This window comes from Drosophila rhopaloa, unplaced genomic scaffold (genome assembly GCF_018152115.1).
Source record: "Drosophila rhopaloa isolate 14029-0021.01 unplaced genomic scaffold, ASM1815211v1 contig_155, whole genome shotgun sequence".
In the NCBI taxonomy this organism is placed as follows: domain Eukaryota; kingdom Metazoa; phylum Arthropoda; class Insecta; order Diptera; family Drosophilidae; genus Drosophila; species Drosophila rhopaloa.
The window spans coordinates 11,153,746-11,171,302 of NW_025335034.1; the positions used below are offsets into that span (position 1 = coordinate 11,153,746).

Below are 17,557 nucleotides of genomic sequence, written 5' to 3' on the forward strand. Positions count from 1 at the left end.
AAAATTAGTTTTTGATTACGCTTTCGAGCTTCTGGACAACGCAATTTGTGGTCTGCCGCTGGAGCTCCTCTTCTTGCCATAATTAGCGCTTTTAGCTCAACTCTTTTGCATCCGAAGGTCGCCTTTGTCCTTTGCCGGTTTGTCATAACTCTGTGGTGGCGGCAGTCTTATAAAGCTATTGGCAGGTATTTAGCCCGACCCCTCAGAATGTGAAATTCCTTGCGGTCGTAAATCCCCCGAAAAGTCCAAGCTCCTAATTGAGTCTTCCGCTGGCCTCCCGAATCACATTCCACAAGTCATGCTTTTGGCCTGGTTCTGCTGGCAAATCCGAGCCTGTCTACCTACCTACCTCTTCTCATCTTTCAAAGGGTCCGCTGCGATCCGAAACATTTGAAGAGCGTGTGAACAGCAGGCACCTTGTGGCAAAGAATTCCCTGGGCATTAGCATTAGCCCCATACAGCGATACGCATCTTGGTAGCACCGACCGAGAGCTCGATTGTGATCTCGACTGTCTTTTATTATGATGTTCTTCTTTATGCGTGCACTTCCCGCAGATTACCATTACTGCCACATATTCGGCCGCTGGCTGATCTCGGCTGATTGATTTGGAGTTGGCTTTAATTGAATCGTTCCTCGCCTTCGGACTTAATCAACATAATTGCTCCGGCACTTTGAGCCGCACTCTGTTTTCTGCTTGAGCGGCTCATTTTCCAATGGAGTTCGATTGGTTTAGAGCGGAAGACTAGGCCGTGATCCGGCATTAACCAGGTAGCTTTTAATTAATTGCTGTTAATTAATGTGCCTTCAGTAGCAGAGTCCAGCTAATTGCCAGTCACACCATTATCCATGTGCGGCAGGCCTGTTTCTTAGATTGGTCGTTGATAGTGCACGCCATCTCGTATTTTATCGCCTCGTGAGTGCACACAGAGAAATATGGGTGCTGAACCGGATAAGTTGCCATCATCGCCCCAATTAAATATTTCGCGGAAGATGTGAGTCCAAAATCATCAACCGGCATCTGGTTTTCTCTTCACTTGCAACATTTTTTTTTGCTCCGGTATTTGCAAATTATTCAACTGTACTCGTATAACATATTTTAAAACACAATTGTGCAGGGTCATCTGTTCGAGCCAAAACGCATGTTGTTGTTGTCCAACAAAATTATTTAAGTCACTTTTTGGGGTGGGGTAAGAAGATAATTACTTAAAAAACACATTCTTAACTGCTTAGGATGGTCTCTAAAAGGGTCAATACTTTGAATACTTCTGACTGTACAAGAAAAATCGAAAAAAAAATTTCGACAAGTGTACATTTAGTAGTATCTAAAGCAAACCCACCCATCCAGCGCGAGGACAATGCGTCATTTTGTTTGTGTCTCAATTAGCAACGCTTTCAGAAAGCATAACTTACGCTTACTTCCCAGACAACAGGAGCAACTCCTTGAGTTCATTGTGCGAACTGTCGCCTGGTGTTTCGGTGTCACCGGCAACCTTCCGCCGGCTGTCACAATGATTAGTTATGCTGATGACATTGAATGTAGCCCACGGCACGAAGTGGAATTGTTGGTGCCCAGGTCGTAATTCTTTTGGGAATACCCAATGCACATTAACTCAATCTGGGTGGTTGTTAGTGCCGCAACTGACATTCGCTCCATGTGGGTTAAGCCATTAACCAGGAACCGAAGTGGAGTTTTTAATTAATAAAGCTCAACAAATGTCCAAAAACACACCTACCACCGCAAACCCCTAACCTGGCCGCATTTGGCTAATAGTAGGCTAGCTGTTGCTTTTAATAAGAGACGTGGCTAGGAAGGTAGGGCCAAGTTGGGTAATGAAGAATATTGAACTGGCGAATAAATCAAATTCGGTTTATACTCATACTGTTAATGTTAATCTTATTCCGAAATGCAATGTAATCGTAGATAAAGTGAAATAAAAACGAGGATTGAAGCTAACTTCGGCAAGCCGAAGTTTTAATACCCTCGCAGACTTTGCCGAAATTGCTAAAATTGAAAAAGTAGTAGTTTCATGTCAAAAGCTTTTATACTGCAAAAACGTCATATAAAAATATTAAAAAAGGGATATTTTCGCAGCCTTAACAATTTTTGCTATGGAAGCTATAAGATGTAAACGTCTCATCGGCAAGCGCTTTTACCCTGATCAAGGTATGCATAAAAAATACGATTTGGAAAGATTCAATTCTTGCTAGATATATCAGATTATTCCTATGGGAGTTATCTGCGTATACGTATTTAAGGACGACTGTGAAAGTTTCAGATCGCTAGCTTTTAAGCTGAGCTCGCAAACAGTATTGAAACAGACGGACAGACGGACATGGCTATATCGACTCCCCTATTGATCCTGATCAAGAATATAGATACTTTATGTGGTCGGAAACGACTCCTTCTCTGCGTTACAAACTTCTGACCAAAATTATAATACCCTCTGCAAGGGTATAAAAAAGGAACGTCAAAGGGTGTTACTCTCTAACTCCAGATAGACGGCAAAGGAAAAAGAAGTGACGCCATCTGGCGTTACTTATAATTGTCTCAACCTAATATAAATATTTACCGAATAGTTACATAGGGCCTAAAATCATTTCTCCATAGGTTACAGGTGTGACAACATAAATAGAAGCTAACTTCTGTATAGCCTTGCAGCTGGGCAGAATAAGTAGTTTAACTAAAGGCATTTGCACATTTCATTTCAAAGAATTTATGTATGAAATTAAATTCTTCTGATTTAGTAATCCTATTTTAGGTGAACAAAGCTCATTGCTTTTTTGACATTTGTTTTTAAAAGTTAATCAACAAATCAAGCAAAAGCTTTTTCAAAAGCTTTTTTTTGAGTAGTGTCAGGCATATTTCAATGGCCTTTACCTCTAATTTACCTTTAATTAACTCTTCATGTTCCTTCTCCGGTTAGTGTGTGTGTGTGCCTTCTGCAGCACGGATCCTTTCAACCCTCGAGAATTGATGGTAAAGGGCGTTTACAAAACGGTAGATTATCTAACCCCGCAATAAACACATCAGGAAAGTGTCAAAATGGCTTTGGACAAGAACTTCGACTTTAACCACAAGGACTCAAAATAAAGAAGAGAAAATGAAGCAACCCCGACGTCCTTGAATTTTACCAATTGTTCACTTTTGCGTGTTTTAATTGTAATTTGTCCGACATGTTTAACACCGAAAAATTCGCTGCGACAGGGCTTCAATGCGCAGCTGCCATTTTCATCGTCGGACTTCCTGAGGTCTCCTGCTTCCTCCCTTTATTTCTTCACATTCAACCCTGTAAGCAAACGAATCAACAGCCATTTCCGTTGATGCTTTAGTTGAGTACTTATTCACCGCGATCATTCCGCAGGCGTGTAAATAAAAAGTATTCCCAACGAAGCAAAAATTTAATTGCTCGCGATAAATAAACAAAATCTTATGGGGTTGGGCCGGATTCCAGCATGAGTTCATCTGGACTGAAAGCAGTTTCCGCCAAGATTTTCTTTTCAAAAAGGCAAGTAAAAACATCAATCAGCCACCTTATTACCTTTTAACATGCCAAAAACAAATACTGACTATCAAAATCCAGCTCAAATCACCATCGAAACGCTTAAGAAAACAACACAGGGGAAATCATTTATCGCGATGTGGCCAATAAAACTCGAGGGTATAAAACGAAGAAGCAAGAGAATCCGCCTTTATGACCACCAATTTGTTATTGTCGATTGTCTATTATGAATTCCATCGAATTGTGTGTTTGAAATTGTTTTAGGCACGAGAATTTTACTGATTGAATCGAAAGTGCTAGTGAATGCGTAGAGATCGGCAGTAAAACCGATCATTAATGCATCCTCAGGACGGTCTCCGGAGAAATGCCAGACCCAGCTACTCGGCTAAAAAGAACCAAAAGTCCGATAAACTTTCCGTTTAACGATCATCCGTGTGAATCATATAAAAATTTGACTTATCGCTGAATAATTTACGATGCCAACACACCTTTCTGCGTCGATCCGTTGCTGATATTGATTTTCATGTTGATCTTTTTGCATTGCAGATCCCGCCACATTGAACATATTTGCTACTCGTTCGAATCCAAAGAAGAAGCGGAAGTCGCGCACCGCCTTTTCCAATCAGCAAATTTTCGAGCTGGAGAAGCGCTTTCTATACCAAAAATATCTGTCGCCAGCTGATCGCGATGAAATTGCCGGTGGCTTGGGTCTTTCGAATGCACAGGTGAGTATAGTATTTTCTGAAGTTGCTCGCAAAACAACATATTTTTTCGTTATTTACATATTTTTTGAAGTTTTGCGTTTTATCAGCAATAAGTGATAATTGGAAATTGGTACGTGTAAAAACTACTACAAAATATATATTAACGAAGGCTCGAGAATTTATTTTTGGGATATTTTTGTTTATTTAGAACAGTTATAATAAAAAAAAACGTGAAAATTTAAAAACGCAGATTTTACATACACCCAAAACAATGCCCATGTATTTAAAATGGGATGATCTCTGAACCGATAATATCAGACTGAAATTGTTATTACTTTATTTGTATTGCTTTAAAAAAATCTTTTCGGTTTCGAGATTATTAGACTTTAAGGCTTACCGTCATTACTCCCATCGTTGTTTCTGCCATAAAGGACAAAACTTAAGAAGAACTTAAAATTTTATTCAGATTTGATTAAATCAATCGATTGTTTTTTACACGTATTAACTTCTTTGTGTAACTCTGATAGGCAATTAATAATTTTGTATACAACAGGTCATCACTTGGTTTCAAAATCGACGGGCCAAACTTAAGCGAGACATGGAGGAGCTGAAAAAGGACGTGCAATGCGAGAAATTGTCAGCGAACCAAAGCTTTTTAAAGAACGTTAATGACTTGAGTATTTTAAAGACCCGACCAGTCAGCAGATCCCAATCGCTCGCACCACCACTATCACATGCAGACCATCGGACAGGATAAGGATAAGGATCGGGAGAAGGACAAGGACAAAGACAAAGAGGAGCTGCGCATGCTGAAGCTAATGACCCTGATGCGCTACTCGGATGGCAAGTTGCTGTATGCGCAACCCCCGCCTCAGGCACCGTATTTGCCCTCTTCACACAGGCAAAACAGTGATTAGTTTAATTTGTAGATTACTGAGAACGAACGCTTTTACTGGCATCTATTTTGCCAAAAAACAAAAAAGCCGCCCAGTGTAGGAAGAAATTTCAAATTTCTTCTTTGGATTTTCCTAATTTAGGTATTAAATTTCACAATAAATATTCACTTCTTTGTATGCATTCACCAACAAAATGTACATACTTAAATCTTGAAAAAGTTTTCTATTTCAAAGGTAAACGAGTAGTTGAGAATTATTTTGATGGTTTTTATGCGTTACAGAATTATTGATAAGATATTGGGTTCGCTATTTAAAAATATGGATGGTAAGTCGAAACTAACTACCGAAGTGGTTCGATCTACTTCTAAACTACACATAAAAAACTATTCAGTATATCAAATTTCTCGATAAAATGAGTGTTAAATAAATAACTTCGATAGTATTAAAATACAAATTTCGATGTTATCAATTTTATACTCCCAAGTATAACATTTAAACTCACTCGGTGTACTTATTCCCATACTCCTAGTTTATTTGTCATAAAAAAAAATACTATGCTACCGGCATAACCCGTTTACTATTGGCTGCGAGCTGTAGTATACATTTTGCACCTTCCCCATAAAAAGAAATCCGAATTTGTATTTATTTTTATACCCGTTACTCGTAGAGTAAAAGGGTATATTGTATTCGTGCAAAAGTATGTAACAGCTAGAAGGAAGCGTTTCCGACCCTATAAAGTATATATATTCTTGATCAGGGTCACTAGCCGAGTCGATATAGCCATGTCCGTCTGTCCGTCTGTCCGTCTGTCCGTCTGTCTGTCCGTCTGTCTGTCTGTCTGTCTGTCCGTATGAACGCTGAGATCTCGGAAACTATAAAAGCTAGAAGATTGGCATTTTGCATGCAGATTCTAGGAGTTCCTACGCAGCGCAAGTTTGTTTCAAAAAGGTGCCACGCCCCCTTTAACGCCCACAATCGCTTATATACGATTTTAAAAATTTAAATATTTCGGAAAAGTCAAAATGCAGTTTTATTGTTCCGACTATAGCGTTCTCTCTTGTTATTTGTATACCCTTGCAGAGGGTATTATAATTTCAGTCAAAAGATTACAACGCAGTGAAGGAGACATTTCCGACCCTATACAGTATATATATTCTTGATCAGCATCACCAGAAGAGTCGATCTAGCCATGTCCGTCTGTCCGTCCGTCCGTTTCTACGCAAACTTAGTTTTAAAGCTATCTGCTTGAAACTTTCCCAAAAGTTGTCTTTCTATTGCAGGTAGTAAATAAGTCGGAACGAGCCGGATCGGGCGACTATATCATATAGCTGCCTTATAACTGAACAATCGGAAAAGCCATAACTTTGGTGTTTTTAAAGGTAGGAAGTTGTGACTTTTTATGAGTATTAAGAATGCATCATATAAATAATTCTAGAGAATATAATTTGCAGAATATTCTGCAAGAGTATATCAACTTCGGCTCCGCCCGAAGTTAGCTTTCCTTTCTTGTTATTTAATAAATTTAATATCACGTGTTTAAAAAGTTATATTTATACCCGTTACTCGTAGAGTAAAAGGGTATATTGTATTCGTGCAAAAGTATGTAACAGCTAGAAGGAAGCGTTTCCGACCCTATAAAGTATATATATTCTTGATCAGGGTCACTAGCCGAGTCGATATAGCCATGTCCGTCTGTCCGTCTGTCTGTCCGTCTGTCTGTCTGTCTGTCTGTCTGTCCGTATGAACGCTGAGATCTCGGAAACTATAAAAGCTAGAAGATTGGCATTTTGCATGTAGATTTTAGAAGTTCCTACGCAGCGCAAGTTTGTTTCAAAATGGTGCCACGCCCCCTTTAACGCCCACAATCGCTTATATACGATTTAAAAAATTTAAATATTTCGGAAAAGTAAAAATGCAGTTTTATTGTGTTTATCAATACCTATCGAAATGTAGAAGAAATTTTTCAAATCGGACCATTCGTTAAAAAGTTATGGGTGATCAAAGTTTCTATCTCCATCTCCCTCACACTTCCTTTTACGTGAGTAACGGGTATCTGATAGTCGTGGCTCCCGACTATAGCGTTCTCTCTTGTTGTATAATTATGTTCTTACTTAGCTAGCAAAATAACTTTAGTTTTTCAAAATCTGAAAAAAATAAATTTGTCGTTAAAATATACATGTAAATATAGAAATAAATTTATTTTTTTTGAATAATCTCATAAAATGTTGTGCATAAAGAAACGTATATTGTTTTCACCTTAGTGATTTGCGCACGAGTATAGAAAAACATGTTAATATATATAGTACATATGTACGTCTGTTGGCGGAGCACATACAAACATACATACAGTGGCTCACAGCTTATTTCAACCAGTGCTCAAGTAAAACTTTAAATCGCTGTATTTGCCAAATTAAAAGAGATATTGGAACATTTTAAAACGCAGATTTATAGCTCAGTATTTTAACTTTTATTTCATGAATTCTTACACTTTTAAATATTTTTTTAATATTTTAAGACTCAAATAACAGGTAAAATGAATGCCACAGCTTATTTCAACCAGCCCTTAACATTATATATTTTTTTAAATTATGAACTAAAAATGATAAAATAATATTTTGTATGACCAGCCTCCTTGTATACAATCATTTTAAGTCTTTATAACGGGTATAAAGACTCGTAGAGTAAAAGGGTATATTGTATTCGTGCAAAAGTATGTAACAGGCAGAAGGAAGCGTTTCCGACCACATAAAGTATATATATTCTTGTTCAGGATCACTAGCCGAGTCGATCTAGCCATGTCCGTCTGTCCGTCTGTCTGTCTGTCCGTATGAACGCTGAGATCTCGGAAACTATAAAAGCTAGAAGATTGGCATTTTGCATGTAGATTTTAGGAGTTCGTACGCAGCGCAAGTTTGTTTCGATGGTGCCACGCCTCCTCTGACGCCCATAAGCCACAAGCTGTGGCCATAGTTTTGATGGTATTATGAAAATTTTAATTGATATGTATTTGTTTCGTCAATACCTATCGATTGGCCTAATAAAAGTTTGCCACGCCCACTCTAACGCCCAAAAACCCATTAAACGCTTAAACCTGGCTAGCGCCTACATTTCCGCCTTTCATGGCCCGTGGTACTACGGTAGCGCCATCTAACGGATGACGTTGGAATAGCTGGCCAAGGTGCTAATTCGAGCGGCGAAAAACATACAAGAAGGCATATTTATATTAAGTTGTTTAGCTGAGTAACGGGTATCTAATAGTCGAGGCACTCGACTATAGCGTTCTCTCATGTTTTGGGATTGAGTCGACCAATTTTTAAGTTACTTGGGGACTAATTTTGGCCCATTCTTCGAGTAATGCGTTTTTTATTGAAAATTTGACGCTTTCGAATTTTTCTGTCCAATATAGCCAACCAATTATCAATAACATTATTATCTTGAGACCAGGCTGATGGTTTCATGATATGCTGGCAATTTTAAATGAGCCATGTCGGCAGAGTTCGCGATGTGTGCTTGGGATAATTGTCCTGATAAAATTGGAATTTATCACGAATCCCCAAATAGCAAAATGGACTTCAATATGTTTAAATTAAGAGTTTGGTTCATTCTTGTGTCCACCAAATCCAAAATCCCGGCTTAAGCTGCAAACATACAGGCCCAAAACCACCACCAGGCTTGATCATTTGCCTTTAAATATTTTGTATGCAGCTCTATCTTTGGTTTCCATAATGCTTAAAGAAACGTATATCTTAATGATAAACATAACTGGACTATTTCCCTGGTAAGAATTGTTTTCACCTTAGTGATTTGCGCACGCGTATATATACAAACATGTGAATATACATAGTGACAAACTTAATTATTGGCACAGCAAGCATGTTAAACTTTAAGGCTATTTTTCTTCTTCTAATATGCTGATATTAAAATAGAACAAAATATTTTTAAATAGAATCATTAATTTTATGTTAAATACAGGTGACTTCATTAATTTATCTTTTATAAATAATTTATTCAAAATAAAAAACCAAAGAATGGACCAATTTCCCTGAACAAAATTATTAGCACATTTGTGTTTTAATTAACTATTTGTTAAAACTTTATCAATTTGGCCACTTTTTTTAATTATCACATTTGCCTCTATAATCTTAATGGTAAAATGATTAATTTTATAGCTAAAATTGTTTTAGTGCCTTAAAATAAAGGAAAAGTTGTTTGACTTTACAAGGTAAACAAGAGAAAACGCTATAGTCGAGTGCCTCGACTATTAGATACCCGTTACTGAGCTAAGCAACTTAATATTATAATTGCCGGGCAATTACAACTGTGTACAATGTAAATACATACATATGTATATGCTTACATACATACACACATACGCCATTGTTTGACTCAGACTTCCAATTTGGCTAACTTGATTTGATTTGCATAGTTCTTGGGATATAGTTCGGTATTGACAAATGAAAACCATCGCAATTTCCTTTAATAGAAATCCTTATCGAGAATTAACGTTGACTCTGTTGAGCACCTTGGCCAGCTGTTCCAAAGTCAACCGTTAGATGGCTCTATTGTATTGCGCCATCTACCCCATGTAGAAATGTAGGCGCTAGCCAGGCATAAGCGTTTAATGGGTTTTTGGGCGTTAGAGTGGGCGTGGCAAACTTTTATTAGGCCAATCGATAGGTATTGACGAAACAAATACATATCAATTAAAATTTTCATAATAGCATCAAAACTGTGGCCACAGCTTGTGGCTTGTGGGCGTCAGAGGGGGGTGGCACAATTTTGAAACAAACTTGCGCTGCGTAGGAACTCCTAAAATCTACATGCAAAATGCCAATCTTCTAGCTTTTATAGTTTCAGAGATCTCAGCGTTCATACGGACAGACAGACAGACAGATAGACGGACAGACAGACGAACATGGCTAGATCGACTCGGCTAGTGATCCTGAACAAGAATATATATACTTTATAGGGTCGGAAACGCTTCCTTCTACCTGTTACATACTTTTGCACGAATACAATATACCCTTTTACTCTACGAGTAACGGGTATAAAAAAAAAAATTTAATAAGCAGAATCAATGCAAATCGAATGTCAACATTGGGGAAAGGATGCATAGAAGCCATTTTTCCCATTCAGAGTCCTTTGCGACATTTAAAACGACCCACGCAGTTGCAAAATGCAGGGCACACTGGCTAATCCATGGCTTTGACCCCCAGATCTCTTCAACACGTATAAAAGTTGATGATAAGAAGGACTTTGGTAAGGATATTCACCCAACAGCCTTTTTTCAGGCCCTGCATGATGGTTTCTACAAAGAAGTTGAAGAAGGTTATACATATTTATATTAAATTGAGCACCCGGTGGACTATATATATATATATATATATATATATATATATATAACTAACTTCGGGCGGAGCCGAAGTTGATATACCCTTGCAGAATATTCTATAAATTATATTCTCCAAAATTATTCATATGATGCATTCTTAATACTCATAAAAAGTCCCAACTTCCTAACTTTAAAAACACCAAAGTTATGATATTTCCAATCGTTTAGTTATATGGCAGCTATAAGATACAGTCGGCCGATCCTTATGAAATTTGGTAGGTCGGATTGATTGGCCAAAAATAAAACCCACAGAAAATCCCAACTTCCTAACTTTACAAACAGCAAAGCTATGGCATTTCCGATCAATCAGTTTTATGGAGGCTATATGATATAGTCGTCCGATCCTTATGAAATTTGGTATGTCGGATTGATTGGCCTAAAATAAAACCCAGAGAAAATCCCCAACTTTAAAAACACCAAAGTTATGGCTTTTCCGATCGTTCAGTTATATGGCAGCTATATGATATAGTCGCCCGATCCGGCTCGTTACGACTTATATACTACCTGCAATAGAAAGACAACTTTTGGGAAAGTTTCAAGCAGATAGCTTTAAAACTGAGGGACTAGTTTGCGTAGAAACGGACGGACGGAGAGACGGACGGACGGACGGACGGACAGACGGACATGGCTAGATCGACTCTCCTGGTGATGCTGATCAAGAATATATATACTTTATAGGGTCGGAAATGTCATCTTCACTGCGTTGCAAGCTTTTGACTGAAATTATAATACCCTCTGCAAGGGTAATTGCGCTGCATTTTGCCATCGTTTCTAAGGCAGCTATATGATATTGTTGTCCGATTCTGACAAAACTAAAAGCGTAATTCTGATATAGTAAATAATTACTATATCTTTAAGGAATATTTTAGTAAATAGAAAAACAACAAAATACAATTTTTTTTCATTTTGATTTTATTTTTCATTTTTTGATTTTCCTATGGAAGCTATATGATATAGATGTCCGATTTTAAAATATAAAAATTAATATCGTAATTCCATAGTATTTAAATATTTCCAAATCCAAAAAAAACCAAAAAAAATGTTTAACTTAGTCATACTTTAAAAAAAATGTTTCCCATTTTTCCTATGGGAGCTATATAGTCGCCCGATCCGTGTCGTTCTGACTTATATACTACCGTCAATAAAGAGACAACTTTTGGGAAAGTTTCAAGCAGATAGTTTTAAAACTGAGGGACTAGTTTGCGTAGAAACGGACGGACGGACGGAAGAACGGACAGACAGACATGGCTAGATCGACTCTCCTGGTAATGATGATTAAACTTTTGACTGAAAGTTTTCTATTTTTCAAAATATTCCTTTGAGATATAGTAAATATTTACTATGTTAAAATTACGCATTTAGTTTTGTCAAAATCGGTCAACATATAACTGCAATAGCAACGATGGCAAAATGCAGCGCAAAATAGACATAGCTTCATTGTTTTTAGTAATATAAGCATAAAAATCGAAATGTACTCGTTTCGTGATAGCTGCAAGGGTATATAAACTTCGGCTTGCCGGAATTTGCTTTCTTTCTTGTTAAATTTCTGTTGGTCGTTTTAAAACAAATTTTAGGACTTATTTTGGGATTCAAAACTGAATTTTGTTTTGTTGAAAAGTTAGAAAAAACGTCAGTTTGAAAAACTGCACCCAAAAAAAATAATCATTGAAACGAAATTATTATTACTTGAATTCTACAATTCCTTATACCCATATTTTTATACCCGTTACTCGTAGAGTAAAAGGGTATATTGCATTCGTGCAAAAGTATGTAACAGGTAGAAGGAAGCGTTTCCGACCCTATAAAGTATATATATTCTTGTTCAGGATCACTAGCCGAGTCGATCTAGCCATGTCCGTCTGTCCGTCTGTCTGTCCGTCTGTCTGTCCGTATGAACGCTGAGATCTCGGAAACTATAAAAGCTAGAAGATTGGCATTTGGCATGTAGATTTTAGGAGTTCCTACGCAGCGCAAGTTTGTTTCAAAATGGTACCACGCCCCCTCTGACGCCCACAAGCCACAAGCTGTGGCCACAGTTTTGATGCTATTATGAAAATTTTAATTGGTATGTATTTGTTTCGTCAATACCTATCGATTGGCCGAATTAAAGTTTGCCACGCCCACTCTAACGCCCAAAAACCCATTAAACGCTTAAGCCTGGCTAGCGCCTACATTTCCGCCTTTCATGGCGCCATCTAACGGATGACTTTGGAACAGCTGGCCAAGGTGCTCAACAGAGTCAACGTTAATTCTCGATAAGGATTTCTATTAAAGGAAATTGCGATGGTTTTCATTTGTCAATACCGAACTATATCCCAAGAACTAAGCAAATCAAATCAAGTTAGCCAAGTTGGAGGTCTAGTCAAACAATGGCGTATGTGTGTATGTATGTAAGCATATACATATGTATGTATTTACATTGTACACAGTTGCAATTGTTTAGCTGAGTAACTGGTATCTAATAGTCGAGGCACTCGACTATAGCGTTCTTTCTTGTTCATTTTATTTTCATACTATTTAGTGTAACAAAAATACCATGCCAGCGGCATGTAGTATACATTTGATATTATTTCGTATAACACTTATACTATTGGCTGAGAGCTTTAGTATACATTTTGCATTCTCCCGATAAAGCAACTCCGAATTTGTATTTATCTTTATTTTTATTCATTTATTAAATTTAATATACATGTGTCTTAATAATTATATTTGATTCATCTTGTTCTTCCGTAGATAGCAAAATAACTATTATATTTGAAAAGCTGAACAAAATTGTACATGTAAATATATAAAAAAATATATGTGTTTGAGTGATCTCGCAAAATGTAAGTTTCTACAGATATTGTGCATAAAGAAACGAATATATCTTAACAATATACCTAACTGGACTATTTCCCAGGTAAGAATTGTTTTCACTTACATATGTGATTGCGCACGCGTATATGTAGATACAAACTTGTAAATAAGAATTTATACATTAGTTGGCGGAGCAGATCATACATACACCCAAAAAAAAAACAAACAGCGTAATTTTAATAAACGTATATTAAAAAGAAACTATCGACAGTATTAAAGTATACGTATTAATTCAATACTTAATAATATAAAGCTTATACTTTTTAGTGTCAATTCTATACCGAAGAGCCCACTATTCTAATATGTGGTGTAATTTGTATACCACATACAATTAAGTTTTCATTTTAAAATTAATACTCCTGGTTTCACGAAAAAACTACAGGCAGTACACAGGAAATTAGAATTAAGTTACTACTAAATAATATGAAACCTGTACTCAGAAGTAGTAATATAACACCACATATTATAAGGCCCATACTCTGCAGTTTAAAATTTAAACCGAAGTTTTGATTCATGTCCCTGGTGTGAAACTAGGACAAATGTAACTGTTCGAATTTAAACCCGTTACCACATTTTATTGGTTTTCGTCGCGTTAGTGCCTTATTGCCGTCATCGGGTTCCTGCATTCTGGTGAAATTCGTGGAGGTTGAAGACGTACGTACACATCCAGGTAAATAAAAATGGTTTTAATAATAAGGGCCATAACATTTGGTCCTAATTGGTAAATTGAACAAAAATAAACGTAAGTACATTAACGTTATAATTGAACTATGCAAAAATCGGAAGCAAATAGTGGTGTTTACAAGTAATTTGCGCAGTCGTAGATATACATATGTATGTTTGTATGTGCTCAACCAACAGACGTACATATGTTCTATATATGTATATTCACATGTTTATCTATACGCGTGCGCAAATCACTAAGGTAAAAACAATTCTTACCAGGGAAATAGTCCAGTTATGTACATATATCATTAAGTTATATACGTTTCTTTATGCACAACATTTTGTGAGATAATTAAAAAAAAAAAATTCATTCCATATTTACATGTACATTTTAACGACAAATTTATTTTTTTCAGTTTTTCAAATACTAAAGTTATTTTGCTAGCTAAGTAAGAAAAAAGTTATACAAATATAATATAATTTTTAAAACACATGTATAAACATGAAAATAAATATAAATTCGGATTTCTTTTTATGGGGAGGGTGCAAAATGTATACTACAACTCGCAGCCAATAGTAAACGTGTTATGCCGGTAGCATAGTATTTTTGTTATACTAAATAGTATGACAGATAAACTAGGAGTATGGGTATAAGTATACCGAATGAGTTTAAATTTTATACTCGGAAGTATAAAATTGATAACATAGAAAGTTGTATTTGAATACTATCGAAGTTATTTATTTAATAATCATCTTATTGAGAAATTTTGTATAGTGTAGAATTCATGTAACAATAGTTTCGTTTCAAATAGCTTTAAAACTCAGGTCTACTTTGGGAAGAAACTGACAGATGGATTGACATGGTTAGACCGACTTTTCTCGTGTGTTTTGTTGATTAAGAATATGAAATCGAAGATGCCTCCTTCACTGCGTTGCAGAGGTGTAAAAATGACCATATAGAAATGAAACTATTGTTACATGAGTTCTACACTATTCAGTATAAAAAATTGTAAATTGTAGAACAAGATTGCGAGAGGTATAAAAATGACAATATAGAAACGGACAGCTTAAATACTAAAACTACACCCAAAAAAAAAATAATCATAAAAATGAAACTATTGTTACATGAATTCTAGACTATTCAGTATACAAAATTTATCAATAAGATGAGTGTTTAATAAATAACTTCAGACCCGTCTGAGGTCACGGTATGTAGAATTGACGCTCTTGTTGTACCTGAAGACCGATATCATCCAACAATGGAATTGACAATTAGCCTCCCCTGCTCTGATACCCTCTCTCCTTTAGTGTCGCCAACTAAAATGAGATGTTTTCGTAAATGTGACTATAATAAACTTAACGATATGATTTCTCATTATAATTGGACAGACTTGTAAAATTGTACAGACATTGAAAGTGCCACTGAACTATTCTATATAGCGTTAAATACTTTTTTTAATGAATGTGTTCCTGATAGGTTTCCTTCAAACCTAAACGGGCCTCCTTGGTTTACCAATGCGCTTCAAAGACTTAAGAACCTTAAATCAAATACTTATAAAAAGTATAAAAATCGGGTAAGCCATCAGATTTTTCGAAATATGTAGTGGCTCGATCGGATTTTAATGTTCTCAACAGTCATTGCTATTCCATGTATCTAAATCGATGTAAATTTGAATTTTCAAATGATCCGAAACAGTTTTTCAACTTTGTTAACGCCAAGCGTAAGTCATTGGCACTGCCTTCATCGGTACGACTAAACTCAACGGAGGCATCGACGGATTCTGACATTGCTGATTTATTTGCTGAGTTTTTCCAAACCACTTATAGTTCGACAGCTTGGTCAAATTCTAACTACCCTAATCCCTTAAATAGGGCAAATTGTATTTTTACCCCTTTAATTACTGAAAACTCTCTCAATAGATTTAGCAACAACAACGCCGACTTATTCTCCCGGTCCAGATGGACTTCCTGGATGTGTGCTCAAGTTTTGTGCGTCAAAAATTTGTAAACCGATTATTAAACTTTTTAATTTGTCTATTTCATCATCAGTTTTTCCTACTATCTGGAAGGACTCTTTTATTATTCCACTTCATAAAAAGGGTGCGAAGGGTGATGCCAAGAATTATAGAGGTATTTCCAAATCGTCGGCAATTCCTAAAGCATTTGAACGTATTATCACTTCTCATTTGCAACATTTATGTTCTTCGCTTATATCACCGTGTCAGCATGGTTTTGTTAAGCGAAGATCGACCACCACCAACCTTCTTGAATTGTCATCTATTGTAATAAATGGATTTCAGAAAAAAATGCAGACTGACGTTATATATACAGATCTTAGTAGGGCGTTTGACTCCGTCAACCACTCTCTTCTCTTATTCAAATTAGATCTGCTTGGGTTTCCTGGTAATCTATTAACTTGGATTTTAAGTTACTTGAATGGTAGGACTCAGAGGGTTATATTCAAGAATGCTGTTTCAAAATTGATCTACGTGACATCTGGAGTCCCTCAGGGAAGTCATCTGGGCCCTTTGCTGTTTACTTTGTTTATCAACGATCTTCTCTCTATCATAACACATTCTCGTGTACTAATGTATGCTGATGATGTTAAGCTTTGTTTATCATATAATGATATAGCGTCGGGACTTAACTTACAGTCAGATATTGATTGTTTTCATGAATGGTGTGAGTACAACCTTTTAAAGTTGAACTACCTTAAATGCAACGTTATGAATTTTTATAGGGGTACTCCTACGTTTATTAGTTACTTTCTTGAACAATTTAGGTGTTCTTTTGGACCCTAAACTTAAATTTGACTGCCACTGTTAACAAAGCTATGAGTGTTCTTGGCTTTATAAAGCGTTGGTCAAAAGAATTTGATGACCCTTATACGACCAAATTATTATTTACCTCCCTTGTCCGTCCTATTTTGGAATATTGTTCGTCGGTTTGGAGTCCACAATATCAAGTGTACATTGACCGTATTGATTCGGTACAAAAAAAATGTCTTCTATTTGCCCTTCGTCGTTTGAACTGGGATCAAAACGTAAGGCTACCTTTCTACCAGAGTAGATTACTGTAAATCATAGAACAATGCTTGGTACTATTTTTATGCAAAATCTTATTAGAGGTGATATTAATTCTGCAGAACTTTTAAACCGCCTAACTTTCAATGTTCCTGTTAGACTAACACGAAATTATATTCCTCTAAATTTGCCACGATGTACATCAAATTTTTGTCTAATGTAATAATTACACCCAAAAAAAAACCGAAAGTGTAATTTTAATAAACGTGTATTAAAAAGAAACTATCGACAGTATTAAAGTATACGTATTAATGCAATACCTAAGAATATAACGCCTATACTTTTTAGTGTCAATTCTATAGCGAAGAGTCTACAATACTAATATGTGGTCTAATTTTTATACCGCATACAAATAAGTTTTCAGTTTAAAATTAATACTCCTGGCTTCAAGAAATAACTACAGGCAGTATACAGGAAGTCAGTATTAATTTATTACCAAATAATATGAAACCTATACTC

At 36.2% G+C, this 17,557-nt stretch overlaps 1 protein-coding gene across 1 annotated transcript in view; it reads left to right on the top strand.

Moving 5' to 3' along the window:
• The window catches only part of LOC108044686 (homeobox protein Hox-C9a), a 29,996-nt gene extending 24,718 nt beyond the window's left edge, over positions 1–5,278 (top strand). The window contains exons 2-4 of the mRNA XM_017123767.1: positions 4,048–4,226; positions 4,759–4,841; positions 4,894–5,278. Coding sequence (XP_016979256.1) covers positions 4,048–4,226; positions 4,759–4,841; positions 4,894–5,122 — 491 coding nt within the window. The 3' untranslated portion in view covers positions 5,123–5,278. The remainder of the gene's footprint in view (positions 1–4,047; positions 4,227–4,758; positions 4,842–4,893) is intronic.
• The last annotated feature ends 12,279 nt before the right edge of the window (positions 5,279–17,557 follow it).